Here is a 27,372-nt window from a genome sequence, read left to right on the forward strand (position 1 = left end):
CAGTCGATCATCGAACTGCGGCCTAGGGTGTCTTGGTGCCAAGTGCACACATGGACACCCTTATATTTGAACATGGTGTTCATTATTGACAATCCGTGTTGAGCACAGAAGTCCAATAATAGAACACCGCTCGGGTCCAGATCGGGTCGGGGCATTCCTCCCAATCACGCCCTTCCAGGTCTCACTGTCATTTCCCACGTGAGCATTGAAGTCACCCAGTAGAACGATGCAGTCCCCAGAAGGAGCGCTCTCCAGCACTTCCTCCAAGGACTCCAAAAAGGGTGGGTACTCTGAGCTGCTGTTTGGTGCATAGACACAAACAACAGTCAGGACCCGTCCCCCCACCCGAAAGCGGAGGGAGGCTACCCTCTCGTTCACCGGGGTAAACCCCAATGTGCAGGCGCCCAGCCGTGGGACAACAAATATGCCCACACCTGCTCGACGCCTCTCACCGTGGGGAACTCCAGAGTGGAAGAGAGTCCAGCCCCTCTCAATAGGGTTTGTACCAGACCCCAAACTGTGTGTGGAGGCAAGTTCGACTATGTCTAGTCGGAACTTTTCTGCCTAGCACACCAGCTCGGACTCCTGTCCAGCCAGAGGTGACATTCCATGTCCCAAGAGCCAGCTTCTGCAGCCGCGGATTGGACCGCCAATGTCCCCGCCTTTGGCCACCGCCCAGCTCACTTAGCACCCGACCCCTTTGGCCCCTCCCACAGGTGGTGAGCCCATGGGAAGGTCCCTTTTTTGGGCTGTGCCTGGCTGGGCCCCATGGGCGAAGGCCCGGCCACCAGATACTCGCCTTCAAGCCCCACCTCCAGGCTTGTCTCCAGAGGGGGGCCTCGGTGACCCGTGTTCGGGCGAGGGAAAACAAAGTCCATTCATATTTTTCTTCATAAGGGGTTTGTGTGAGCCGTGCTTTGTCTGGCCCCTCACCTAGGACCCTTTTGCCATGGGTGACCCTCCCAGGGGAATGAAGCCCCAGACAACATGGCTCCTAGGATCATTGGGACACGCAAACCCCTCCACCAGGATAAGGTGATGACTCATGGAGGGATATACATATACTCAGTCAGTGACTTTTACTGGTATGTTTTTTTTATCCAGCCCTATTAGTGCTGTGTTACTTCCGTGTTGCTGGTGTGTTACTGCCGCGTTAGAGGCATTGTTTGGAAGAAAAGTTAAGGTCTGTTATTAAAACTTTGAAAACTCCTTCTGTGTGCCGTCTTTCTTTGTAAATAACTCGTGGGCACATGCGGCTTTTAGTATGGTGCGGCTTATGTATGATAAAAACAAGATGTTCCCCTAATTTTGCTGGTGAGGCTAATAATCAGGTGAGGCTTATAGTCCAGAAATATATATGTATATATATATACGTATATATACTATATATATATATATATATATATACAATGAAATACTCCATAATACATTGAAACCAAAGAACAAAACTTTTTTACAGGCCCAAGCATTTGTTTAACAAATAATTGTACTGTATAAATATTTTCTTTAACAAATAATGACTGTACTGTAAAATAATAATTTCAATCAGCAATATGAACTGAAGGCTTCAAATTACGGTGATCAGCACCGCCCCACCGCAACCCGAGTCATTGGATTAGAACGGGAGAAAGTAAAAATGATTATGAAAAAAAGATACTAAGTACAGTAGGACAAATAGTGACTCACGTGTATTTCACTGCTCTTCTGACTGAGCCGCTGTATCCTGACTCCGCTTTGGAGCATTTTTTTCTTCTAAAGCCCATGGTTCAGCGTGAGCGCATCCGCATGAAGCTTTTTATCATTTTGTTTTCATACACTCTATTGTACTTTTAAATGATTTATTGTATTTTAAACCCCTTTTTAATAATTTTAAAGTGTAAAGGTGACACGGCTCTGCTCTGCTCTTGCCGTGCTGACCGGCTGACGCGCCCCTGCAGCCCAGCATGAGGGCATCCACACAAGACATGCATAATTTTATTTTTAAACACTTAAACATTTAAACATTTTAAAGTGTAAACGTGTCACGGCTCCGCTTCGCTCCACTCTTGCGTGCTGACATCTGCACATAGCTCAGAGGCACACCCCGCCTCATTGCCGCCTGCTGTCCAAATCCTGGACGGCAGTACTTTTTTTTTCCTACGTGCGCGGCAGCCAGCTGCGCACCCGGCGCTTGTCCTCAGTGCACGCCCCGCGCTATTAGCGCTCATTGCTGTTGTCCCGACTGTTTCTGCACGGCGGTGCGTTTTTCCTTGGTGCGCGGCTGTGTCCCCTCCCAAGTGTGGAACTACCAAAACACTTCAACAAGCCTTGGCTTTTACAACCCTTTTGGCCCACAGATTAATCTTGCGGTACGGGAGTCTTCCCTATCTCGCTTGACATATTTACTGGGTTCATTACATGATCTGAAGCTTGAGAGGTTGATATTTTCAATGAACAGCTTCTGTAAAGCCATTTCATGACACAAGGGATTCATTTGTACTTTACATTGGTTATTTGAAGATTCCTTTTAATTTGGAGGATGAATAATATGCATATTTACTTTATTTCAATACTGTACCTCATATGTTGACAACCGTGTGTGTGCATGTGTGCGTGCGTGTGTGTGCGTGCGTGCGTGCGTGCGTGTGTGTGTGTGTGTGAGTGTTTGTGTGTATGTGTGTGTGGTTATTTGGCCTTTGGGTTGGTATGAAGGTGAGTTTGTAGACTTACATTTGTATCCTTTAAATTGTGACTTGAAGTATTCATTAATGCTGGGTTTTGGTTGAAAAGTGTTATACAAAGTCGGGGGTAAAAAAGTCAACCTCTCCTCTGCTGATTACACTTGTTGCGGGCATTTTTTGGAACATACCCTCTGCGATAAACGAAGGAACACTGTAACCACAAGTGGCTCGACCAACAATGGCCTGCTGAATCATTGAAAACCAAATCTGTTACCCTTTAAGCCTTGTATTTAGATCAAGGGGAATAGGTTATAGGTCACCCGTGACCCTAATGAGGACAAGCATTATAGGATAAAAAATATGTGGTGAGAGTAAACTTTAAGCAGCATAGATCTGTGCAGCATCCAACAGCACTGTGTCACTAAACTCCACCACCAATTCAAAATTTACAGATTTCCTTTTCAAATTAGACCAACTGGCATCAGTTGTTATTCGGGTTCCTGGGCAAAAAGCACACATTGATTTGATGTGTGGCATTTAAGTAGATTTTGATTCAACCCATTATTAAATAGTGCAAAGGAACCAGGAAGTGGAGGCTGATATGAAGATGGATGGATGGATGGATGGATGGATGGATGGATGGATGGATGGATGGATGGATGGATGGATGGACAGATGGACGAACGGAGGGAGGGAGGGAGGAGGGACGGACGGGTGGAAGGATGGATGGGCGAATGGATTAATGGGCGTACGGACAGGCGGATGGACACACAATCGATCGATCGGACCATGAAGTGGTTCAAAACGTAGGGCCACAGATGAAGAAACAACAGCTCGGATACTGCCAGCAATTACACAGAGCCATAAAATGTACATGACGGTTGCCTGGATAAATTGGTGTCAGCAGATCGAGTATTACCTATGTATGGAAATTTATGGCCCACACTGTTTGTGTGTGTGTGTGTGTGTGTGTGTGTGTGTGTGTGTGTGTGTGTGTGTGTGTGTGTGTGTGTGTGTGTGTGTGTGTGTGTGTGTGTGTGTGTGTGTGTGTGTGTGTGTGTGTGTGTGTGTGTGTGTGTGTGTGTGTGCGTGTGTGCGTGCGTGCGTGTATGTGTGTACGTGTGCGTGCGTATGCACACACACACACAATATAAATGTTGATTATGGTTGTAAGTGATGAATATTCCCGTGTATGTGAGAATGTTTCTATTATGCCCAGACTTAATTGTAAGACTGACCTCAAATATCTTTAAAGGCAGGTGATGGGTTACAATCTGAAGTGGAACCATTGACCTTACTTCCAGTCTTGGCTGATTTCATCAAACTTCAAGACCCCAGCATGCTCCCTCTTGAGGTGTCTGGACTTGCAACAAAATATCCCGACATCAGGTCAGTAAAATCTGCTTTCGTCAGCCATGGTTGAAGACCAAAAAGAAAAGAGAAACTCGAATGTGAATGCTAGGAAAAACTAGTAAAAGAATTATGTCTCTTTTGATTGTGCAGTGAAGAGCATGTGTCTGTGTTGCTGGACATCCGTGGTGACGTCTCCAGGGACACAAGAGTGTCCGTACTGGAGCTTCTGCAACAGAGTACCACCCCTCTGCAAGCTGCATACCGCCCTATTTTCACAGATATCCAGGCGTCTCCTTCAACTATGGCCTTCTGCCTACCAACTGCCAAATGTACATGATGAGAGACTTTGCACCTGTAGACTCTGAATAGAGCAAACGATCATCCCAACATGCATGTTGGTGTGCGGGATGCTTTGACATTACACAATTGTTTTTACTTTTTGGGAAATGAACAAGCTACAGTATGTTTTTGATTTACAGTCATTCACAGGTCCTATGTAGTTCCAGTGCAACCTCCAGCTGAACGCAATTTATTCCATGATGTTTGGGTGACTTCCAAGTTGTCATTTCAAAATAAATGTTAATGTTGTGTCCTTAATATGATAGGTGCATGTATTGATAAGAATATAAACTTTACTCCTGTTAAGATTCTGCATATAGTTTTTCCAGATCTACTGACCAAGCCAAGGTGAACTATAAACCCCAATTCCAACTAAATTGGGATGTTCTGTAAAACACCCCTCTGTGAGTCATCACCTTATCATTGTGGAGGGGTTTGCGTGTCCTAATGATCCGAGGAGCCAAGTCGTCTGGGGCTTTATGCCCCTGGCAGGGTCACCCATGGCAAAAGGGTCCTAGGTGAGGGGCCAGACAAAGCACGGCTCATACACCCCTTATGATGATAAATGAAAATGGACCTCGTTTTCCCTTGCCCGGACGCGGGTCACTGGGGCCCCCATCTGGAGCCAGGCCTGGAGTTGAGGCTCAAAGGCGAGCGTCGGTTGGCTGGGCCTTCAACCCATGGGGCCCGGCCGGGCACAGCCCGAAAAGGCAGCATGGGCCCCCCTTCTCATGGATTCACCACCTGTGGGAGAGGCCAAAGGGGTCGGGTGCAGAATGAACTGGGCGGCAGCCTAAGGCAGGGACCTTGGCGGTCCAATTAAAGTTATAAGTGCACTCGGTAGCACGTCCGCCTCACAGTTAGGAAGGTGCGGGTTCGATTCCACCTCCGGCCCTCCCTGTGTGGAGTTTGCATGTTCTCCCCGGGCCCGCGTGGGTTTTCTCTGGGCACTCCGGTTTCCTCCCACATCCCAAAAACATGCTTGGTAGGCCGATTGAAGACTCCAAATTGTCCCTTGGTGTGAGTGCGAGTGCAAATGGTTGTTTGTCTCTGTGTGCCCTGCGATTGGCTGGCAACCGGTTCAGGGTGTCCCCCGCCTACTGCCCGATGACGGCTGGATAGGCTCCAGCACACCCTGTGGGGACTAAGCGGTTCAGAAAATGGATGGATGGATGGATGGATGGATTTTAAAACCGAAGACGATTCGCTCGGAGGAGCCAACGTCCTGTCTAGCCTCCTCTGAGGATTGCGTAATCACACGGCTGCCTATGTTGACAGGCTATGCAGTTAGACTGAACTGCTCTCTGTCTTTATGTCACTGTTTAAGTGTTCAAACACTGTGGCTATATTAATTAATTTCCGTAGTTAAGCTGGTGTATATAATATCTTATGTTTTTTGTCATCTGTCTGTAACGTCGTGTTTCTTTAGATGAACAAAACGGCTTTGAAAAGAGATCTTACGGAGGCTACGAAAAAAGGTTCTCCAGCCTTATGGTAGGGGGTGCGAGTGATTCCGGGATGCTTCATGCGCTTACCTGTAGAATTAGAGATCTCCAGTTCAAATTTACAATGAACAACTGAGGAGCAGTCGTCCATTTGTTTCGTTTTACATTCGTCATCCCCCCATTTTTACATTTCGTTTTACAATGAAGGATTACATATCCAAATGACACCAAATGCCGTAAACAACACAGCGACAGGGCGTTTTTTGAAAGATTTACCTCTTTGTATCGATCAACAGGATTTTAGTCAAGGCTACTCACTTTTTGTCTTCAATTTAAGTCAAGCGGATGACTCTGGAGCTTTGTCACCCGTAAATAACGGCGTCTTAAGATTAGACTTACGCTTCCGTACGCCCCTACCACACACAGCCACGCTTATTGTATACGCGGTTTATGATGCCCTTATTGAAATTAATGCCAAGAGGGAAGTATTGATGGACTATTATTAACGCTATGAACGGTCGTGAATTGGATTTGATTATGACCCGGATGCAAAGAGCGTTGTTTGGAGGTGTTTTCGCATCAGACGAGTTAGCTGACGTCAAAGACACACCCCCTAGACACTATATTGTAAACACGCATCCGAGGCACCTCCCCGGCGAGCACTGGCTCGCTTTGACTTTAGAATCTGATGGTTCGGCCACATTCTTTGATCCTTTTGGTCTGCCACCGGACAGTCCTTATTACCCGTCAAGTATATACAGATTTCTGAAGAAGCATTCTAATCGTTTGGAATACCACAACGGGCAACTGCAACACGAATTGACCGACACCTGTGGTCAGCATTGTGTGTATTATCTAGCGCAACCAGGGTGGGGTCTGACCTACCATGAAGTGATGACGCATTATAGTCTTGATCCTCTGAATAACGACGCAATGGTTAGCGAGTTTGTCAAAAAATGTCGAAGGCCAGATCGAATGAGCGGCGGACAAACATCATGTTCATTACATAAATTTAAAGAATGTCATTGTCTGAAACCGTGTTAATGTTTTATAAAAATCTCTTTTATTCAATAAACATTGTTAAAGAGAGTTACAGAGTCATTCGTTTTTTCAGTAACAACATTAGCGTATCTAACGTTTAATAACAAACCCATTTTACTACCGGCGATGTCTTCTTTCTTTTTCTTTCTTTCACGCTTACATCTTTTGCGTGAGAAACATTCTCATCTTCATCCCTAGCGTATTTCAAACGTTTGAAATCAGCACGAGCCAAGGGGTTGGAGACGCTTGATTCAGGTAGATTTAGCTGTGCTAATGTACGCAGAAACTCTGTCCACCCAATCGGTTGACCGGTTAGCTTCTTACCAGTTACGATTAAATGTTTTATCAAATCGCTCATATGTGAGCCCTTGACAGTTTTTCCTCTAAAAATAAATTCGCTTAGCGGCATCCACCTTACATCTTCTGCCGATAATCTTTGCAGCACATAGGTGGCGTTGCGGCGGTAACGTGGACCAATCGTGTCCAAAATATCCCCCCATCTGTCGCCAGCTCAGTGGCCTAGTGGTAGAGTGTCCGCCCTGAGACTGGAAGGTTGTGGGTTCAAACCCTGGCCAGGTCATACCAAAGACTATAAAAATGGGACCCATTGCCTCCCTGCTTGGCACTCAGCATTAAGGGTTGGAATTGGGGGGTTAGATCACCAAATGATTCCCGAGCGCGGCACCGCTGCTGCTCACTGCTCCCCTCTCCCCCAGGGGATGGATCAAAATCACATGGGGATGGGTTAAATGCAGAGGACAAATTTCACCACACCCAGATGTGTGTGTGACGATCATTAGGACTTTAACTTTAACTTTTGTGTCGTCTTTCTTTCACCCCCCTCGCTCCCTTCATTGCGAATCGTAATGGGAATTTGCTCAGAGTCTTTTTGTTTGACCAACCCTATCAGGGCTTGATAAATTTTGATCTTTTCATATTGATTTAAATTTTTATTATCCAAAACCTGTTTCATCTCTTCATCCAAAGAATACTCGGCTGTATCGCGAATGGTCGGGGCTGGCTTGTGTAACCTCTCGAGCTGGTAGGGGGAGACCAGGTACATTTTCTGCGCCGTTTTCAAAGTCATTTTATTATTTGTTCACAAAACCACAAACAACGCTTCCCAGAACAGGTGCGAATGCAGCTAGTAAAGGCAATATGAAACCACCTTTCTGAACTAACACAGCTCTTTTCTTCTTCAGAGTATTTTTCTTATCCGCCAAAAAGCGGATATTTTTCTTCTGCTTTTTTAGTTTTTTTTATAGAGTTTTGATTTTAAGGGTAGATGTCCTTTTAGAAGATTCAGAGCAATCTCACACAATGCTTTCACTAAACTAGTAGGACCTCTGAGGAGTAAATGCTTACGTTTGGCCGGTTTGGATGTAAACAAAGACTTGAGTAATGGAGCATTTGTTTTTAAAAGCTTCGTCATCGTTTTATTGTTTGGGGATATAAACTACAGGCCACTGGTTATGTAGTACACCTGTACGTAGTCTATATTGTTCTGGGCACGAAGGTGTCAGATCTATCACTAAATACCCGTGCGGCTCCTTTGTAGCATCCTCAAAACACTCCAGGAAAAACCTCCGGTTGTTGGGAGAAATTTGATTCGCCAAAACATTCACTTGCAATTTATCGCGGGGGTTTTTGAACAGAATCAAATAATTACTGTTTAAACTAATAGAACGGCTGAATTTCCCCTGATGGAATACATTCTGTGTTAGCATTATAACGCTTAAATTTTTATGATGTCTATATTGGGTGAATATTCGGACCACTTCTGGATTATCCGAAGCTTGGAAGATGATGTCGTCCAGAATCAGTAGATGGTGCTGCTGCGGCGGGAACAACTTCTCGTCATCAAAAGATTCAGGCAGTCCCTTGATAAAAATTATGTCTTTATTCAGGTTTTTGAGCTCATCGTACATTGGTTGATATGAAGTATAAACCCAGACAATATTATCAGGTTTTTTTCTCATAACATGTTCAGGATTTTCCATTACATTTTTTACAAAGAAAGTCTTGCCACAACCTGAAGGCCCTGCTACTAAAGATGAAAAAGGAAGTTCTAATCTAGGGTCAAATTCAATCTGGTTAAAAGCCATTTCCACACACAGCTGTACGTATGGATAGAGAGAGAGAGAGAGAGAGAGAGAGAGAGAGAGAGAGAGAGAGAGAGAGAGAGAGAGAGAGAGATCAATAACCAAATGGCTCAGTGGTGCCTCGCTGCAGCAACCTTCTTTTATCGTACACCACACGAAGCCGCTTGGAAAATGACGTGTTTCTTAGATGAAACCCTCTCTTATTGCGAACAATGCTGTGTTGGGGGGCGTAAAGCACATCTGAGGTTGCACCTGCTGTGTCGATGTACCCCTGAACCAAATTGAGCATGCTATCGAGATTAATGCTCTGACTGCTTTCGTGAGTCTGCGTGATCCCCTTCACCTTCATGACTGTGTGACCTGTCTCCCGCGTCCTGTAAGCGTATGTTTTCGGCCCTGCTGAGACAAATTCTGAAATGCTGTCATTCGAAAGCTCATCTGTCAAATCACCCAAATAATCCCCTAGAGCAGGGGTCACCAACTCCGGTCCTCAAGGGCGCCAATCCAGCCTGTTTTAGATGTATCCCCCCTGCAACACACCTGATTCAAATAATCAGGATCGCTATCAGCCTTAATAGAGCTTGCTGATGAGCTGATCATTTGAATCAGGTGTGTTGTTGCAGGGCTGCACCTAAAACAGGCTGGATTGGCGCCCCTGAGGACCGGAGTTGGTGACCCCTGCCCTAGAGGGAGAACACTTTCGCCAGGTTTCACCGTGTACACGAGGCTGTCTGTATCGGTGTAAAGAACTCGCCTCTGTAAAATTTCTAAATAGCTGTACATTTTTAGACGCGCGTATGCTGTTGTGAAACACGCCGCCGCCACGTTTGATGTTTTTGAGGCGGGTATCTCATTGTTTATGTTGAAACAATACTGTACAATCGAAAGCTTTTCGCTGATAAAGTGGAAGAATTTCACATCGTACAGACCTGAAAACAGAAGTTCAAAAAATTCCTCAGATTTTGTCACAATTTTTGTGTTTGTCATGTTCTCACGCTGCGCGAGTTTTCCCCATAGATTGTTTAGACAGAGTTTTGAAACTTGTCTTTTTCCCGGGTTTACAGCAATTTTGGAAGGGTCTAGTTCACAGGTGTCAAACTCAAGGCCCGGGGGCCAGATACGGCCCGCCACATCATTTTATGTGGCCCGCAAAGACAAATTGTGCATCAAATTCGTGTCATCATTAGAATTGCAAATTGTCTTCACTTTTAATAATATCTTTTTTTTAAAATATTTGACCAGTTTTTCCTCGTTTGATTTGAAAACTAGTTATTTGTCAGTTTGTTTTGTAGCTTTTACTGTATATAATATGAGGTGCTCATACATTTATTTGGGTTGGCAGTCATAATGGCCCTCCGAAAGAAGCTATGACTACAATGCGGCCCGCGAAAAAAATGAGTTTGACACCCCTGGTCTAGTTGGATACCCTGATGAATCGTGTACCCTTGTATGTATCTTTCTCTATCAGCCTGATTGACCACGTGCACCGGATAACCTGAAGATTCCTGTTTACCTTTTAGAAATGTTCGCATGTAATCACGGAAAATTGTGTCGCTCGCTCTTGTGTAATGCCATACTTCTGTAATATCTGCAACCGTGTAGCCGAGATCAAGTGCCTTAACAAATTCAGGGGTTGTCCAAACACCTGTTAACGATCTTTGCTCATCATTATGTGTACACGCTGTCTGTTGGTTGTTATCCTCAGCACATGTACGACACAGTGTGAAGACGAGTTTACCTTTAGCTGTTTTGAAGGGTAAAACAGGAAAATACAAACCACGGGGCGGATTGACTGTGGCGCTGATGAAACCGAAATATAACCTGGGGTCTTTAAAATCACCGTGGATAATCGTTGGATGACCGATAGGGTAGGTGCCTGTACTATTGATGTATGGATATAATGATGTCACATCAACGTACAACACCCTCTCATCAGCTTCTGCAGTGTATCTTAAAACGAATGTGTTTGTTCGACCCCCAAAAAGGGCCTGCCTCGGCTTGAGCGGTGTAGGAAATTTGGCTTTTTTCAGGAATTCCTTCATCTCTATGTTCAACTTTTTCATTTGCAGCCATTCGTGCTCCCACATAATTACAAGGTGCACATCCTGTTTAAGCTGTAGTTCCTGAATTTTCTTTTGGGTGTTATCAAACCTCTCCTGAAAGGGGCGTTTTGTTGTCGGACATATTTTAGAGAGGTCGTAGCATTCTGCGCAGCCGTAGTGATAACAACCAAAATACTCAAAAACTATTTTCACGCCCCCGATTTCAGAATACCCGTCTACCGTGTAGTTATCTATCTTAACCTCGCCCCCGTTCAATGCATGCCTAATGTGAATAATTTGGCTATGCATGACCCATTGCAGGTATTGAATAGAATCATGCGAGAAAGCTTTGTACTGACGCATGTAGTTGTCTGAAGGTGTAATGGCTAGTGTTTGAGGGGTTAGGAAATTAGTGCAAAAAACTTTCAGGCACGCAGAGGCTATTGTCACAGCATTGAAGGGGTCTGTTCCGGTGGCTTCAAAAAACTCACTCCTGAATTTCTCACACCCTTGCATCAGCAGGTCAACATCCTTCTCGCAGTAGGCTATCGCCTGTTTAGCAAAATCGAACACACCGCTAGCTTCTTTGACATACCATTCATCAAACTTAGCTCGTTGAGAGGGTGACATTCGTTCGATATCGTAGTACGTAGGGTCAGGGTGACACCCTACGTAGTTTCGATGTTCTAGAGAGCTGAATTTATGTGGAAAACAACCCTTTGATTTGTCTTCAAACCCCAGGGCCTTAGGCATCGCACTTAGAGGCATCGTCAAGAATGAGAGCGAGTCTATGAAACGAGATTTTGTGTCTAAATCGACAAATGATAGAACTTTGCTCCCCTGCATCAGAATGTCAAGTTTGATACCTAATTCAAGCATTCTCCTTATCAAGATGTATGAATCAAAACCTCTCGCATTATGTGCAACAAATGTCGTTTGTTTAAACCGGGGGTTTCGAAAAAATGTGAGAAATTTGTCAACACAGTCTGTGCCAAACCACTGTTTCGACAGTCTATTTGATTTACAGCAGACAAGAAAAGGTTTGTGTAATCCATCTGCATCTACATAGGTTTCGAAATCGTAGTAGACTACATTTTTGCAAGGTGGTTGAGGCTTGATGGGCTGGATGTAGCACATGTGAGAGTTCAGCAAGGCATCATCATCTTGATTTAAGATTTCATCACACACTGCGCATCTTTTAACAGGGCAGCGATGTTTAGCACCGGTACCATCAGCTTTCCCATAATATTGGAGACCACACTGCAAGCACTTTTTGTATGAGGTTCGTCGCTCGAAACTCTATGTTTGGCAAAGCATTCCTCATTACGGCAAGTTATGTTACAATCGGGGCAGATAACATGTTTAAATCGCCGTTGTTTACAACGAGGATCGAGACAAATGTTACAGTGTCCTTCACAATGGTGAAACTGCCAATTTTCGTGGCCCCTGTAGCAGTGTCTGCAGAAAAAAGCGTGTCCAACAAATGCCTCTATAGCTTTCACGCCGTAGTAATGCCCCTCGAGGTGTAAGACAAATAAAGTGTCTTCGTCTGTTTTGGGATAATGTGTGTCGAAAAAAGTCATGGGGCGGCTGTCTTCTTTTCGGTACATTACAGTTATTTTCCATCTGAGAACTTTTTTAAATTTTTGGACATCCCCCAGACTCACAGGTGTTTGACAATTCAACCCCACACTCTCATGTAAAGGCCGTGCCTGTCTTGTGGCCTGTTTTGTTGTTAGTGTGTCATTTAGCAGATAGGTTAGTGAGAGAACAAAGCATAGATTGTTGTCCTTATTACGAGGTATGTGTAAGTGTCGTTTTTTCAGCCTCAAAATTTCTTTGTTGGTACTGTTCACCAATCTGCGACGCATTCCGCCGCGCAATGGGGTGACTATTTGTACAATAAGCTCTAAGCTCTCATCAGCCAAAAGCTCTACATTTGATTGAGCTAGACCAGGGGTGGCCAACCAGTCAGAGACTAAGAGCCACATTTTTTACTGTGTCATCGCAAAGAGCCACATCATACACATGAGCACACATGAACATCCCCCCCACACACACACACACACACTCACACACACCCACACACACACACATGCACACTCACACACACACCTCTGCTCAGCCAAATTTATTGTGTGACATTATCATGTCACGCACCAACATGATAATGACAAATTGACTCCTACAGTACTAAAACCACAGACCAAAGACCACATTTTCAACAATGAACATTGTGTGCATTGTCTCACACAGACAAATTCTCAGTTCAACAAATTCCACAAACAAAAACATAAGTTTTTTCACTTACTATGTGTGGCGGGACAGACCATTCGTTTTAGTTTGTCGTTTTCAGGAGACAAGATTTCAATAACCTCACTGAGGCATTTTTTAACGAACTCCACTTCATTGTATGGCTTTTTAGCCCGTGCAATGTTCCAAGCCAGTTGAAACAATGCAAGCGTGACAGTCTCTGAGTGCTTCGTAATTTTTTCAAAAAATTGTACCTATTTTTCTGCCTGACTTTTCAAAGTGTCCAAACTTGTGCTTGCGAAATTCAGTCCCTTTTGGAAAGTCCTTATCGATATTGGCATGAAGTGAGCTGAAGTGGCGCTGAACATTTGAAGCTTTTAAATGCGCTAATGACGTCCGACATATCAGGGAGAATGGCTTGCCATAGCGTTCAACAAAAAACAACTTTAACTCTGTTAAAAACGTCCTGTGTTCATTGTCCAGCGAGCCGCGAGCCGCGGGTTGGCCACCCCTGAGCTAGACGCTCAAGCAGAGCCGATACATTATCTCTGATAGAGTTTATGTCGCTCTTTTGCTGGTAAATGTGAGCCCTATCATTTCCAGCCACTAACTCAGCTTGAATCACGTCACCTGGCTGTGTTCGCGCATCAACCTCTCGCAAGACATCATCTATTTTTTCCTCAATCTGGAGGTAAAAGGTTGCAAAATCATTGATGTTCGCTTGCGATGGTATATTTAACTGCCGCCTTACCTCAATATTATTGAAATGCGGTCTATTGACTACAACAGAACCGCCGCGCTGATCAGTTATTACAGAACTGTTGTTAGATTGGTGGGGTATGTGTTGAAATGCTGGTGTGTTGTCATCAATAACATCTATCTCGTGATCAATTATAACAGAGCAGTTGTTAGGCTGAAATGCCGGTGGAGTGTCAACAGTTATTACAGAAGCATTGTCACGATGGTGCTGAAATACGGGCGTGCTGTCATCAATAACACCCGGCGCTGAATCGACAGGCTTAACGGTCAATGGGTCAATCAGATGCTGCGTATTTAGATTTTGTATCATGTTCAGCAATTGAGCAGGAATATCAGGACTGCTATGCCCGCTGTTATCGTTAGCTTGGTTATTTAATTCTGCTATCATGTTAAGCAATTGTGACGGGATCAGTGTAGGACTCTGTCTACCTTCATTCAGACTTTGATTGTTCAGCTCATCTACGACAACTTGCAAGTGGGCAAGAATATCAGGACTGTCTATGTTTTCCCCCTCCAACAAGGCATTGTTCACAATGTTGAGCAAATCTGATATTTGGCTTGTAGACGCATTGGTTGATGGCAAATCATTGTTAATGCTTGACAAATCTAGCTCAGGTGTATCACTTCTTTGGTCTGTTTCACAAGGTGGCTGTAAATCTATTTCGTCAATGTTTGTTAAGAAATCCGACTCTGCTGACGTAAGGTTAGAATGATCCATGATATTTCTTTTTTATGAAAATCACAACAGAAACAACACAGTGTAGTAAAAAAAAAATCGGACCTATCTTGATTCGGCCAAATCTGTCAGAATACGTATTACCTTAAAACATTCTTGTAACCGACTTTTGTAGATACAATTACCACTGCACTTTACAGGACGCCTTGTAGTCTTGTGGTGATGGCTCTCGCGTGTCGACTCAGGCCCCCTGGTGGTTGAGTGGCGCGTGTTGTAGAAGGCTGTCCGTCTGCTCCTTCTCGCTCTTTGAACCCCTCGTCCTATGTCACGACGCTTAACTGGAGGTAGATATTAAAAAAGCAGTTAAATCGTTATAATACCAGAAAATAACCAGTCGAATGATAACATAGAAAGAGAAAAAAGAAGGAATACCTCTAACTTTGTTTATCGACTCTTGAGGAAGGCTCACGCCTTCGTATGCAGATAAAGCGTCCGCCAATTCTGTGTCTGTGGATGCTTCCTGTTCCGCCTCTATGCTCGTGACAAATTCCTGTCGGTCGGCGTGGGGCGTGAGTTGGTTGGTATCACGTGACTCTGATGCGATTGGCTCTGCCGTCTTCGATGCTTCAAAATGACGTCCAGAGATGTCCATTAGAGTCTCGGTTTCAAAACCAGCTTGTGTCGGCGGCTCTTTTTGTCTAGTGGCCGCGGCCACGAGATCTGTTACATACATAAAAAATAAATCACCAATTAATAGCATTTATATTAACTATCGTAGATGAACGGCTGACTCACCGTAGTCTGATTGTGCTAGATAAACTCCACTAAAGTCGTCGTCAAAGGGTACATGTACATCAGCATATACGATTTTATCTGCATGACATTACATACACATTACAGCATGTTTACATGATAACCTCAGTGTATTATTATTATTATTATTATTATTATACCGATAAAAATAGTAACATGACTTACCTTTAACCATCTCGAAACAACTTTTGACGCACTCCAACTCCTCTGATCAGAGCTCATGCGCTGGCTTGTCCTCTCAAAATGATCAATGGTCATCCCATCCCAAACTAACCTCATACTCGGCGGCGAGAAGACCACGCCTATAGAGTAATGTGTTGCGAAAACACTCTGATAAAGCTAGTGATTTGTGATTTAATGACTCTACTTGTATGTTAAATTTCCTTCAGATGTCTTGACTCTAGTCTTTAGATGTCTTGTTTCAACAAAGTTAGACAGAGACAACTCGGACCCAAACGACGTTTTAATGACTCCACCTCAGCTCACGATTGTATGTAAAAACAGGTGCAGCAACACAGTTCTTCAACAAAACACCCCCTTGACCCACCACTGATAGCTCAGATGTATCACTTCTTTGGTTTGTTTCACTAAAAAATGGATGCAAATCTATTTTATCAATGGTTGTTAGAAAATCTGACTCTACAGCCGGCTGATACAGGCCCCAAACATGCCCAGACATAACCCCATCCAAAATGGCGCCATCAAACCAAGAATGGCGACACCCCCCCTCTTGACTGGCGTTATCTTGGCGCCAGCCAGACTGGCGAGAGTTTATTGCCCCGTTTATTGCCCCTATATTTACATACACGGGTTTATTACCGGTTTATTGCCTACCTCATTTGCATACAAAAGACATCAAGGCTACACAAGGCTGGAAGGCGGAAGTAATCTGGGGAGAGGACGCTGGCGCTGATTGTTCGCCGCTTCTCCACCAGAATTAGTTTAGTTTTAGTGTTTTTATTTATTTATTTTTTTAGCCATTATTAAAGTTTAGTTTTTAGCATCTAGTTTTAGTGTGCAGGCTGGAGCGGTCGGGCCGCAGTTGCCGGGACCGCATCGGGCCATTAGTTGAGCGGAGCTGGCGAGGAAGGAGAGGACGGTGTTGGTGAGGCTGGCGCGGTCGGCCCACGGTCGCCTGGACCGCGGCGAACCTCCACAGTTAGCCGGCTGCCTACTACGGCGCGCCCACCCCACCACCCCCCGCCAAGGCATCCTGGCTAGCCTAGCCAATGGCTAACACTCAAGTTCAGTGTTCTCCAACCGGCACTATGTTAATTTACTCCATCCCCCGCTTGCTGGAGCTGAGTAATCACACCATTCCAGGGTGTGTCTCAGTCATCAAACAACTTGGACTTCTCCGCAGACCACGTTACATCCACAGAAGCACCCGTCGTAACTTTGTTTTCTCCCAACCCGTCCATAACACTTTTCAGGCGAGACCCTTCACCACTTTTGCCCCTCACTATCCGCAGTAATACTATTCTCTCCACAGACACCTTCAAGTTCCTGGGAACCACAATCTCTCGGGACCTGAAATGGACCGGCCACATAGACTCTGTCCGGAAGAAGGCCCAGCAGAGGCTGTACTTCCTGAGACAGCTCAAGAAGTTCAACCTGCCGCGAGAGCTTCTGAAGATCTTCTACACTGCCATCATCCAGTCTGTCCTCTGCACCTCCATCACTGTCTGGTTTGGATCAGCCTCCAAACAAGACAAGCACAGACTGCAACGGACAATCAGGACTGCAGAAAAGATCATTGGAATCAACCTCCCATCTATCCAAGACTTGTACCTGTCCAGGACCAGGAAACGTGCAAGGAACATCTCTACAGACCCTTCTCACCCAGGTTGCAGTCTGTTTGAACTACTCCCCTCCGGACGGCGTTATAGAGCTCGGTACGCCAAAACCAGCAGACACCGAGACAGCTTCTTCCCCCAGGCTGTTGCTCTGATGAAATCACACCACTCTTAGAGTCTCAGAGGCATTACTGTGCAATAACATCCTGCTCTTCACACCTTTTGAATTTGTCTACACTGTTTTTGCCATTATTCACATGTCCTGAGTGTTGTTAGTCACCTATATGTTGAACAGAGGGTGTGTTTTACCGAAGTCAAATTCCTTGTTTGGCACGCTCAAACATGGCGAATAAAAACTCTTGAATCTTGAATCTTGAATAACACTGTACCATCCATCTGCTCCTCCTCCGCCCGACACCCCGTCGCATGTCCAACACGTCATCAGAGACCTGGCGCACTTGGATCTTATTGTAGCAACCATGCGGGGCTGCAGTACTCCAGGTGGCCTGGAAAACATGGTGTGGACTTCACTCCTACACGGAGCGGACTCCGACACAAGACGGACACCGGGTTGCCGGTAAAACACGGAGTGTTCATTTCTCCATCACGGAACGGACACCAACACGGAGCGGCCCCCGGGTGGCCAGGACAAAACGAATTGGATTTCACTCCAACACAGAGTGGACTGTACTTCATGTGGCACAGAAAACGTGGAGTGGATTTCTCTCTACTTCGCCCCCTACCTAAACACAGCCCCACAGCCACTATCAAAATGGATCTCCTCAACATCCAAGCACTCACCCGTAAATCATCATTTATTCACGACCTCATTCTGGACAAAGGCTTAGACATAATGTGCCTGACTGAGACCTGGCAACCACCGGATGTCTATCAATCCCTCAATGAAGCCTGTCCCTCTGGTTATAAATACATAACTAAACCTCGCAACACTGGCCGTGGCGGTGGCCTGGCTGTACTCCACCGTCTTGATCTAGAGCTGTCCCCCCTCCCTCTACCTGATCACTCCTCATTCGAATCCCTTGCATTCAAATGTAAACCTCCATATCCTATCACAGTTTTACTTATTTACCGCCCTCCTAAACCAAACTCCTCTTTCATTCCAGAACTACACGATCTACTCACTACCCTCTGTACCTCCACTTCCTCTAATCTAACCATACTAGGTGATGTTAACATCCATGTCGACACCCCCTCCCGCCCCCCTGCCTCTGACCTGTTGCAACTATTGGACTGTTTACACCTCACTCGACATGTAAATGTCCCCACTCATGACAAAGGGCATACACTTGACCTTGTCATCTCCTCATCGACCATAAGCAACCTACAAGTTCACGAGGTCGGTGTGTCTGACCACAAACTTATTCAAATGGAACTGCCTTTCCCACGCCCCCACTCCAAACCCAAGCGGCAAATCTCATTCAGAAATTTCAAAAACATCAACCAAGACACTATAGCACAGGACCTCCAGCTTCTCGCCTCCTCCTCTGCAACCTTTACATCAGTCAGCAAGGCAGTGGAGCATTACAATAACTCTTTGGCCAAACTTCTAGGTATCCACGCCCCCCAAAAAACCAAAACAGTCACTTTTTCACGCTCAGCCCCTGGTACACCAGTGAGCTGCGTCTGATGAAATCAACTGGACGCATCCTGGAGCGTCGTCTCAAAGCCTCAGGACTGACCGTGCACAAACAGGCCTACAAAGAACATCAGAAGGCCTACTCAAAAGCCCTTGGGACTGCACGTGCCCAGTTCTACTCCAATATCATAAACAATACCCCTGGAAATTCAAAACAGCTCTTTTCAACCATCAACCACTTTCTCAAACCCCAACCCACCACTCCAACAGAATCCTCAGAGGTAGTGTGCAATAACTTTATGACCTTTTTTACCACTCAGGTTGACAACATCTGCACCCAGCTCCTCTCCTCTTCCGGCCCCACCACTTCACCTCCTCCCCCCTTTCTTCCACCCGGGACAGTCCAGCCTCTCCGCTGCTTCTCCCCTATCTTGCAGTCGGAGGTAGAGGACATCATCAAAAAGATTAAACCCTCCACGTGTGCCCTGGACCCTTTCCCCACAGCCCTCATTAAACAACAAACCTCAGCCATTAGTCCCCTAATAACCAATGTCATCAACCTCTCACTCTAGTCTGGCTCTGTACCCCCTGCATTGAAGATTGCCATCATTACCCCCCTGCTCAAAAAACCCTCACTTGACCCGGACAACCTTGCCAACTACAGACCGATATCTAACCTCCCGTTCCTCTCCAAGGTTCTGGAAAAAGTGGTAGCTGCCCAACTTCACACTCATCTCACCCGCAATAACATCGCTGAGAAATTTCAATCCGGTTTTCGCTCTGGCCACAGCACTGAAACAGCACTTGTTAGGGTCACCAACGACCTTCTCATGGCTGCCGATGCAGGGTCCCCGTCACTCCTCATTCTGTTGGATTTGTCCGCTGCATTTGACACTGTTCACCACATTATCCTCCTTAACCAACTTCACTCCACTGGATTCTCTGGCACTGCTCTAACCTGGCTTCAGTCCTACCTCTCGAACCGAACCGAGTACGTTTCCCTGGGAGGGAAAAATCAGACACTCACACTGTCACCTCCGGTGTCCCCCAGGGATCTGTACTCGGTCCTACCCTCTTCACTCTCTACATGCTACCCATCGGCAATATAATCAGGAAGTTCGGCATCTCATATCATTGTTATGCGGACGACACCCAGCTATACCTCAAACTCGACCCCCCGCCCTCCATAACCCAGCCTCCTCCATCTCCCTCATCCATCCTCTCCCTGTGTCTGGAGGAGATAAAGGCGTGGATGAATCTCAGCTTCCTGCAAGTCAACAGTGACAAAACCCAACCCATGTTAATTGGCACTCCCCATCAGATCCATACCTGCCCAATAACAAGCATCTCATTCGCCGGTCTCGCTATTCCCCTCTCAGCCACTGTCACCAACCTGGGTGTGAAACTGGACCCTCAACTCAACCTAGAGTCACACATAAAACACATCTGCAAAACCTCCTTCTTCCACCTCAGGAATATTTCCAAACTCCGCCCCACACTTACCCTGACGGATGCTGAGAAACTTGTCCACGCCTTTGTCTCCTCAAGGCTGGACTACTGTAACGCACTCCTCATCGGGATCCCTAGCAAGAGCCTCCAGAGCAGGGGTGTCCAAACTACGGCCCGCGGGCCAACTGCGGCCCGCGGTCCAGTTTTTATTGGCCCGCAGCAAAGAAGAAGTACTGGGCAGGCTAACGAGTTAGCGGAAATATGCTAATTCGCGATCGTGCTAACACGCGCAAACGGACCTCTAAAGGAAATTAAACGAACATTTGGAGCAATACTACATTGTCCTAAAGGTTAGTTTGTAAAGAGACGGTTGCCTTGTTTAAGGATTTCAACTTAAAGAGACACTATCAGACTAAACATGCGAACACAAACGACCAGCTAACAGGGAGTGACCGCGCTGATAAAGTGAAGCAGCTCCAAGCTGAACTGGCATCACAACAGCGATTCTTCACACGGGACTGTGAGTCAAAAATAAATATTACTAAAGCAAGCTACGAAGTGGCCATGTTAAGACTGTGGATGTTATGGACCTGTAGACCTGACACAAACTATTATTTTCTGAAAGATAATGTAAATGACAAGAGCAAAATTCACTAGTTTTAAGTTTTAATAATAACAGACAACTTTGCATTACTTATAACTCCCGTTTAAAATGTTCATGAGGCAAAAGTAATTTTAAACTCATGTAAATTTAAGGTATTTCATACTGTTTGTTCAATGTTATCTGACTCTTCAGATATGAATGAAAGGCAGAATTTGTGTTTTTAGAGTTGTTCACATCTGCCTGAGTGACTCATATTTGGTTATTTTGTCAGTTGAAAAATAAAGACAATTGTGACAATGAAATTTGTTTTATAACAGTGTGTATTTGCATGACATTTTTGTAGTTAAAAAATGTCCGAAAAAACTATTGGCCCCCGGGCCCCTTCACTTTATCAAATCTGGCCCTCCTTGCAAAAAGTTTGGACACCCCTGCTCCAGAGGCTTCAGTACATCCAAAACAGCACTGCTAGGATCCTGATGAGGGTGCGGAAAAGTGACCACATCACACCCATCCTCCGTTCTCTGCACTGGCTCCCCATCAAATTCCGAATTGATTATAAGATCGCCCTCCTCACTCACCATTGTATCCTCGAACATGCTCCCCCATACCTCAAAGAACTCCTTGCCCCAAAACCTGCCACCCGAAGCCTCCGCTCATCCAATTCACACCTTCTCCACGTTCCGAAAACCAAGCTGCGCACCATGGGTGACCGGGCCTTCTGCCATACAGCCCCTACACTGTGGAACTCCCTCCCCGACCACCTAAGAGCACCCCAATCCACTGATTCTTTCAAAACCGGACTTAAGACTCACCTCTTTACCTTAGCATTTCCGTAATTTCTCTCATATCCTGGTTGTCGTCCAGTTGTTTTATACTTGTCCTTGTTTTGTTTTCTTGTTTTTGCCATGTAGCACTTTGAGATTCCTCCGAATATAAAGTGCGTTATAAATATAATTTATTATTATTATTAAACATCCAATCACTGTGAGTATGCAAATGAGGCAAGACGCAACCAGAGAGTGTCAAGTTACAGTCAGCGCGGTAGGAGTTGGAAGAAGCAGTAAAAACTCCACCAAACTCGTCGTAATGATCCGTGATATAACTACTGATTAACGACAACTCAAATAATAGTTAATATAACATTCATATTATATGTTCCCCCCCCTGAGAGATTGCCACCTTATTGTGGTCAGGGGGTTTGCGTGCCTCAGTGACCCTAAGAGCAATACCAGCAGAAGCTTTAATCTTCAGGTGGGACACCCAAGCTGGACAGGTCTTAGTGTAGAGGCCTGACAGAGTGCAATCCACTTCTCCAGGTTGAGATCTGGACACACAGCTAACAACTGCCGTGAAGAAAACACTAACAGTGTTAAAATTGTGTAAAAAAAAAAAAAAAAAAAGAACATGCCCCCTTCACATTTCTGACTGCCCCCTTCACATTTCTGACCTCCCCCTCTTATGTGCATTCCTAGAACCGGCCCTGGTGATGCTTAAGGAAGATGTGACAATAGTTGCACGAAGGATAAAAGGCACTGATGAGAAAAAAAAAGTATAACCAAAACGTCAAAATAGAGGATGACGTTTGCGCAGCGTTTTTTGTTGGTATTGTTTGTGAGCTGTGTCTCTGCTGTTTTTGTGTTGTCTGTGTGCTGTAAGTGTTATGTGTTAAAAGGATGAAATTGGCTAATATACAAAATAATTTCTTAGACTGTAGTCTATCTGATTTGCACCGCAAAACAAAAACGATTTTGTAAAAATAGGAAGTGAAAAAAAGCAAGCAATTTGTTTATGGGCAGAAACTGGTCCACACTGCATTAATGCCTAGCCTTGATGAAACAAAATTTGAGAGATGGAAAGAACTTGCTTTCTGGAATTGGATGAAGAAAAATTATGAAATAACGACATTTCAAAGCTAAATTTAAAATTTGAGAATAAGAGAGCGATTGGGTTAAAGTTAAGAAACAACAACAATTAACTATTATATTAATTTACTAGCAGTTATTTTGTTGATTTTTTATTTTCGATTAGTGGATTGGGTTGTCACCTTGAGAAAGGAAAAATTCCGATACAAATGGGCAGCAATATTATCTGCCCATACAAATGAACCGATACAAATGGGCAGCGATATTGAGCCATGGTGTTGTCACATGGTGTAGACACATGGCTCAACAGGGGGGGATGAAAGGGCAGTTCAGTCAGCTTTATACAACATATGAATTTGATTCATATTCAAAACATTTATAACAAAAAAAAATTGTAGAGCTTGTTTAACATGTGCTAAACACAATCCACAAGGTTATAATGCCTGGTCATAATAGATGCATTCTCAAAATGGATTGAATTGGCTTCAAAATAAACACTGAATGCCTTAATTGTGGCAAAAACGTTATGTAAAGAAATAATACTTTGTCAACAACAGCTGTAGATGTTAAAGAATGGAATTAATATCTCTAAAATGAATGTGGATAGTTTGTTTCAGGTGACTATAAGAGTAACTGGTAAAAGAAACAATTGATTGCTAATGGCAAAACAAGCTGCAAAGACAGAAGAAATAATGAATGTTATATGTATGGGTTTACGACCGATTCTTTATGTTGTACCGTTGCCATTGACAAAAGATTGTGTGACATCTGTCACGTCTACTGATTGTGAAATGTGCGACAGTGTTCTATATAATATCCGTTGAAAAAAAAAAGAGAAAAGAAACCATTGCTTTTAGAGAATGTAGTCAACCAAAATTGTATATGTATCGACATGCCAAGATCTGGGAGAAAGCTGGAAAAAGCCCAAATGTTTTTAAATTTGAGAGGCGACGATGATCTAACTGAAATTGATGCAATTAGAATCCCCAGAGGAGTTTCTGATTAATAAGAATTAATTGACCAAATTGCAGCGGGATGGGACACACTATGTAATAATAATAATAATAATAATAAATTATATTTATAACGCACTTTATATTCGGAGCAATTTCAAAGTGCTACATGGCAAAAACAAGAAAACAAAACAAGGACAAGTATAAAACAACTGGACGACAACCAGGATATGAGAGAAATTACAGAAATGCTAAGGTAAAGAGGTGAGTCTTAAGTCCGGTTTTGAAAGAATCAGTGGATTGGGGTGCTCTCAGGTGGTCGGGGAGGGAGTTCCACAGTGTAGGGGCTGTATGGCAGAAGGCCCGGTCGCCCATGGTGCGCAGCTTGGTTTTCGGAACGTGGAGAAGGTGTGAATTGGATGAGCGGAGGCTTCGGGTGGCAGGTTTTGGGGCAAGGAGTTCTTTGAGGTATGGGGGAGCATGTTCGAGGATACAATGGTGAGTGAGGAGGGCGATCTTATAATCAATTCGGAATTTGATGGGGAGCCAGTGCAGAGAACGGAGGATGGGTGTGATGTGGTCACTTTTCCGCACCCTCATCAGGATCCTAGCAGCGCTGTTTTGGATGTACTGAAGCCTCTGGAGGCTCTTGCTAGGGATCCCGATGAGGAGTGCGTTACAGTAGTCCAGCCTTGAGGAGACAAAGGCGTGGACAAGTATCTCAGCATCCGTCAGGGTAAGTGTGGGGCGGAGTTTGGAAATATTCCTGAGGTGGAAGAAGGAGGTTTTGCAGATGTGTTTTATGTGTGACTCTAGGTTGAGTTGAGGGTCCAGTTTCACACCCAGGTTGGTGACAGTGGCTGAGAGGGGAATAGTGAGACCGGCGAATGAGATGCTTGTTATTGGGCAGGTATGGATCTGATGGGGAGTGCCAATTAACATGGCTTGGGTTTTGTCACTGTTGACTTGCAGGAAGCTGAGATTCATCCACGCCTTTATCTCCTCCAGACACAGGGAGAGGATGGATGAGGGAGATGGAGGAGGCTGGGTTATGGAGGGCGGGGGGTCGAGTTTGAGGTATAGCTGGGTGTCGTCCGCATAACAATGATATGAGATGCCGAACTTCCTGATTATATTGCCGAGGGGTAGTATGTAGAGAGTGAAGAGGGTAGGACCGAGTACAGATCCCTGGGGGACACCGGAGGTGACAGTGTGAGTGTCTGATTTTTTCCCTCCCAGGGAAACGTACTCGGTTCGGTTCGAGAGGTAGGACTGAAGCCAGGTTAGAGCAGTGCCAGAGAATCCAGTGGAGTGAAGTTGGTTAAGGAGGATAATGTGGTGAACAGTGTCAAATGCAGCGGACAGATCCAACAGAATGAGGAGTGACGGGGACCCTGCATCGGCAGCCATGAGAAGGTCGTTGGTGACCCTAACAAGTGCTGTTTCAGTGCTGTGGCCAGAGCGAAAACCGGATTGAAATTTCTCAGCGATGTTATTGCGGGTGAGATGAGTGTGAAGTTGGGCAGCTACCACTTTTTCCAGAACCTTGGAGAGGAACGGGAGGTTAGATATCGGTCTGTAGTTGGCAAGGTTGTCCGGGTCAAGTGAGGGTTTTTTGAGCAGGGGGGTAATGATGGCAATCTTCAATGCAGGGGGTACAGTGCCAGACTGGAGTGAGAGGTTGATGACATTGGTTATTAGGGGACTAATGGCTGAGGTTTGTTGTTTAATGAGGGCTGTGGGGAAAGGGTCCAGGGCACACGTGGAGGGTTTCATCTTTTTGATGATGTCCTCTACCTCCGACTGCAAGATAGGGGAGAAGCAGTGGAGAGGCTGGACTGTCCCGGGTGGAAGGAAGGGGGGAGGAGGTGAAGTGGTGGGGCCAGAAGAGGAGAGGAGCTGGGTGCAGATGTTGTCAACCTTAGCGGTAAAAAAGGTCATAAAGTTATTGCACACTACCTCTGAGGATTCTGTTGGAGTGGTGGGTTGGGGTTTGAGAAAGTGGTTGATGGTTGAAAAGAGCTGTTTTGAATTTCCAGGGGTATTGTTTATGATATTGGAGTAGAACTGGGCACGTGCAGTCCCAAGGGCTTTTGAGTAGGCCTTCTGATGTTCTTTGTAGGCCTGTTTGTGCACGGTCAGTCCTGAGGCTTTGAGACGACGCTCCAGGATGCGTCCAGTTGATTTCATCAGACGCAGCTCACTGGTGTACCAGGGGGCTGAGCGTGAAAAAGTGACTGTTTTGGTTTTTTGGGGGGCGTGGATACCTAGAAGTTTGGCCAAAGAGTTATTGTAATGGTCCACTGCCTTGCTGACTGATGTAAAGGTTGCAGAGGGGCGCGGAGTCCTGACAGCAGGCTGCGTGAGGACACACACTGCACCGACATGAGAGAAGAGAGGGGGCTGATTAACGTGTGTTTCTATCAGCGGATATTTCACTTCTATCAGTTTGATTCGAGGGGGCAGGACATCTGTTTGAGGGGGCGTTGCCCCCTCTTGCCCCTGTGTAGAGCCGGCACTGAGCATCACCCTGCTTCAAATATTCAAACATTCTCTGAGAAACTCACACTTTCCCTGCCTCGCCCGCAGCCATAGCAACCCCCGTGCGAGGGGGGAGGCGCGGCATCAATGTTGATTGGTCACAGGCTGGCCATTTCCTGCAACAATCATGATGCCGGCCCACCGCCCACACGAGCATAGCACAGGCCCACGCGCACAGCCCAGACCCGCGACTACGCGCGAGCGCAGGCACGCTTATCAGTCTCACCTTCTCAAAAGGCAGGCCAACTTTGCTGTTGCCCCCTTCATCATGTTCACATTCGACATCTTTCACTGTCTTCTACACATTTGCTGTCTCTTATTCTCATCCTATCAAGCCACCGTTCTAGTCACTTTCTGTCACACACGTCGTATTTTCTCTACTGCCACACACTGCTCATCTTAGTTTCTCCAACCAACTTAAACACATCATCGTCCACTTCTCGATTTCCCTATTATCGCTCAACAGCCTCCTGAACATTCTTCATGACTGATTTCTTTCATAGAACACACATCTCACTCACACTCATACACACACCCATTCATGAGGATCCTCTGCGCGCACACGCACACACACACCAGCACAAAAGGATGACGCACAATATATACGAACACATAGAACGCACTAAGAACACCTTTTTTGCTCGTCTTACTTGTCAGATTTATTCTCTATTTTACTTTTAGAAGCTATTTGTAATTCTTTTCCATTTATTTTGCAAATCTTAACTGTAGTGTGCACACAATTTGATCTCAGGTCATTTGTCATTGGGCATACAAACAGCATTGTCATACTTCTTGTATGGACAGGAGCTCTAATAATCCCAAAAAAAATTATAATAATCCGACAATGACATGTTTTGCTGTCATATGGGCATCTTATTCTTTCTTTCTCTGTATTAGCATGAGCGGTCAAAGGGGAGGAAGCTTGTCATGCTGAAAATGTGACTTTTCCTCTGCCTCTTCCTCCGCCCTTTGATTGGTTTTGTTTTACACGACGACACACTCTTGCCAAGTGTCCCCGTTTCCCACAGTTCCAACAGTCCAAATTTGATGTGGAGATTGAATTGAATGGCGGCCGGCGGCCTTGTTG

The 27,372-nt window shown here is 45.2% G+C and overlaps 2 protein-coding genes and 1 long non-coding RNA gene across 8 annotated transcripts in view; 2 read left to right on the forward strand and 1 right to left on the reverse strand.

The window, feature by feature from the left end:
- Positions 1-27,372, forward strand: part of adat1 (adenosine deaminase tRNA specific 1) — a 525,603-nt gene that overhangs the window by 356,881 nt on the left and 141,350 nt on the right. The window lies entirely within an intron of this gene.
- exoc3l1 (exocyst complex component 3-like 1) overlaps positions 1-27,372 on the forward strand; it is a 490,744-nt gene that overhangs the window by 135,495 nt on the left and 327,877 nt on the right. For 3 of the 5 annotated variants that reach the window (XM_037253561.1, XM_037253562.1, XM_037253564.1), the window contains 2 exons: positions 3,916-4,049; positions 4,164-4,897. In XM_037253561.1, coding sequence (XP_037109456.1) covers positions 3,916-4,049; positions 4,164-4,350 — 321 coding nt within the window. In that variant the 3' untranslated portion in view covers positions 4,351-4,897. Of the gene's footprint in view, positions 1-3,915; positions 4,050-4,163; positions 4,898-27,372 lie in introns of those variants that run through there. The other 2 variants (XR_005098156.1, XM_037253563.1) reach the window with 2 other exon arrangements.
- LOC119124116 lies at positions 8,719-26,861 on the reverse strand. 2 transcript variants are annotated; one of them, XR_005098181.1, is made up of 2 exons: positions 26,848-26,861; positions 8,719-8,955 (listed from the first exon to the last, which is right to left on the reverse strand). It is a non-coding gene; the product is annotated as an uncharacterized LOC119124116 (long non-coding RNA). The 2 variants fall into 2 exon arrangements; XR_005098182.1 differs by lacking the exon at positions 26,848-26,861 and adding an exon at positions 13,052-13,084.

This window comes from Syngnathus acus, chromosome 6 (genome assembly GCF_901709675.1).
Source record: "Syngnathus acus chromosome 6, fSynAcu1.2, whole genome shotgun sequence".
Classification (NCBI taxonomy): domain Eukaryota; kingdom Metazoa; phylum Chordata; class Actinopteri; order Syngnathiformes; family Syngnathidae; genus Syngnathus; species Syngnathus acus.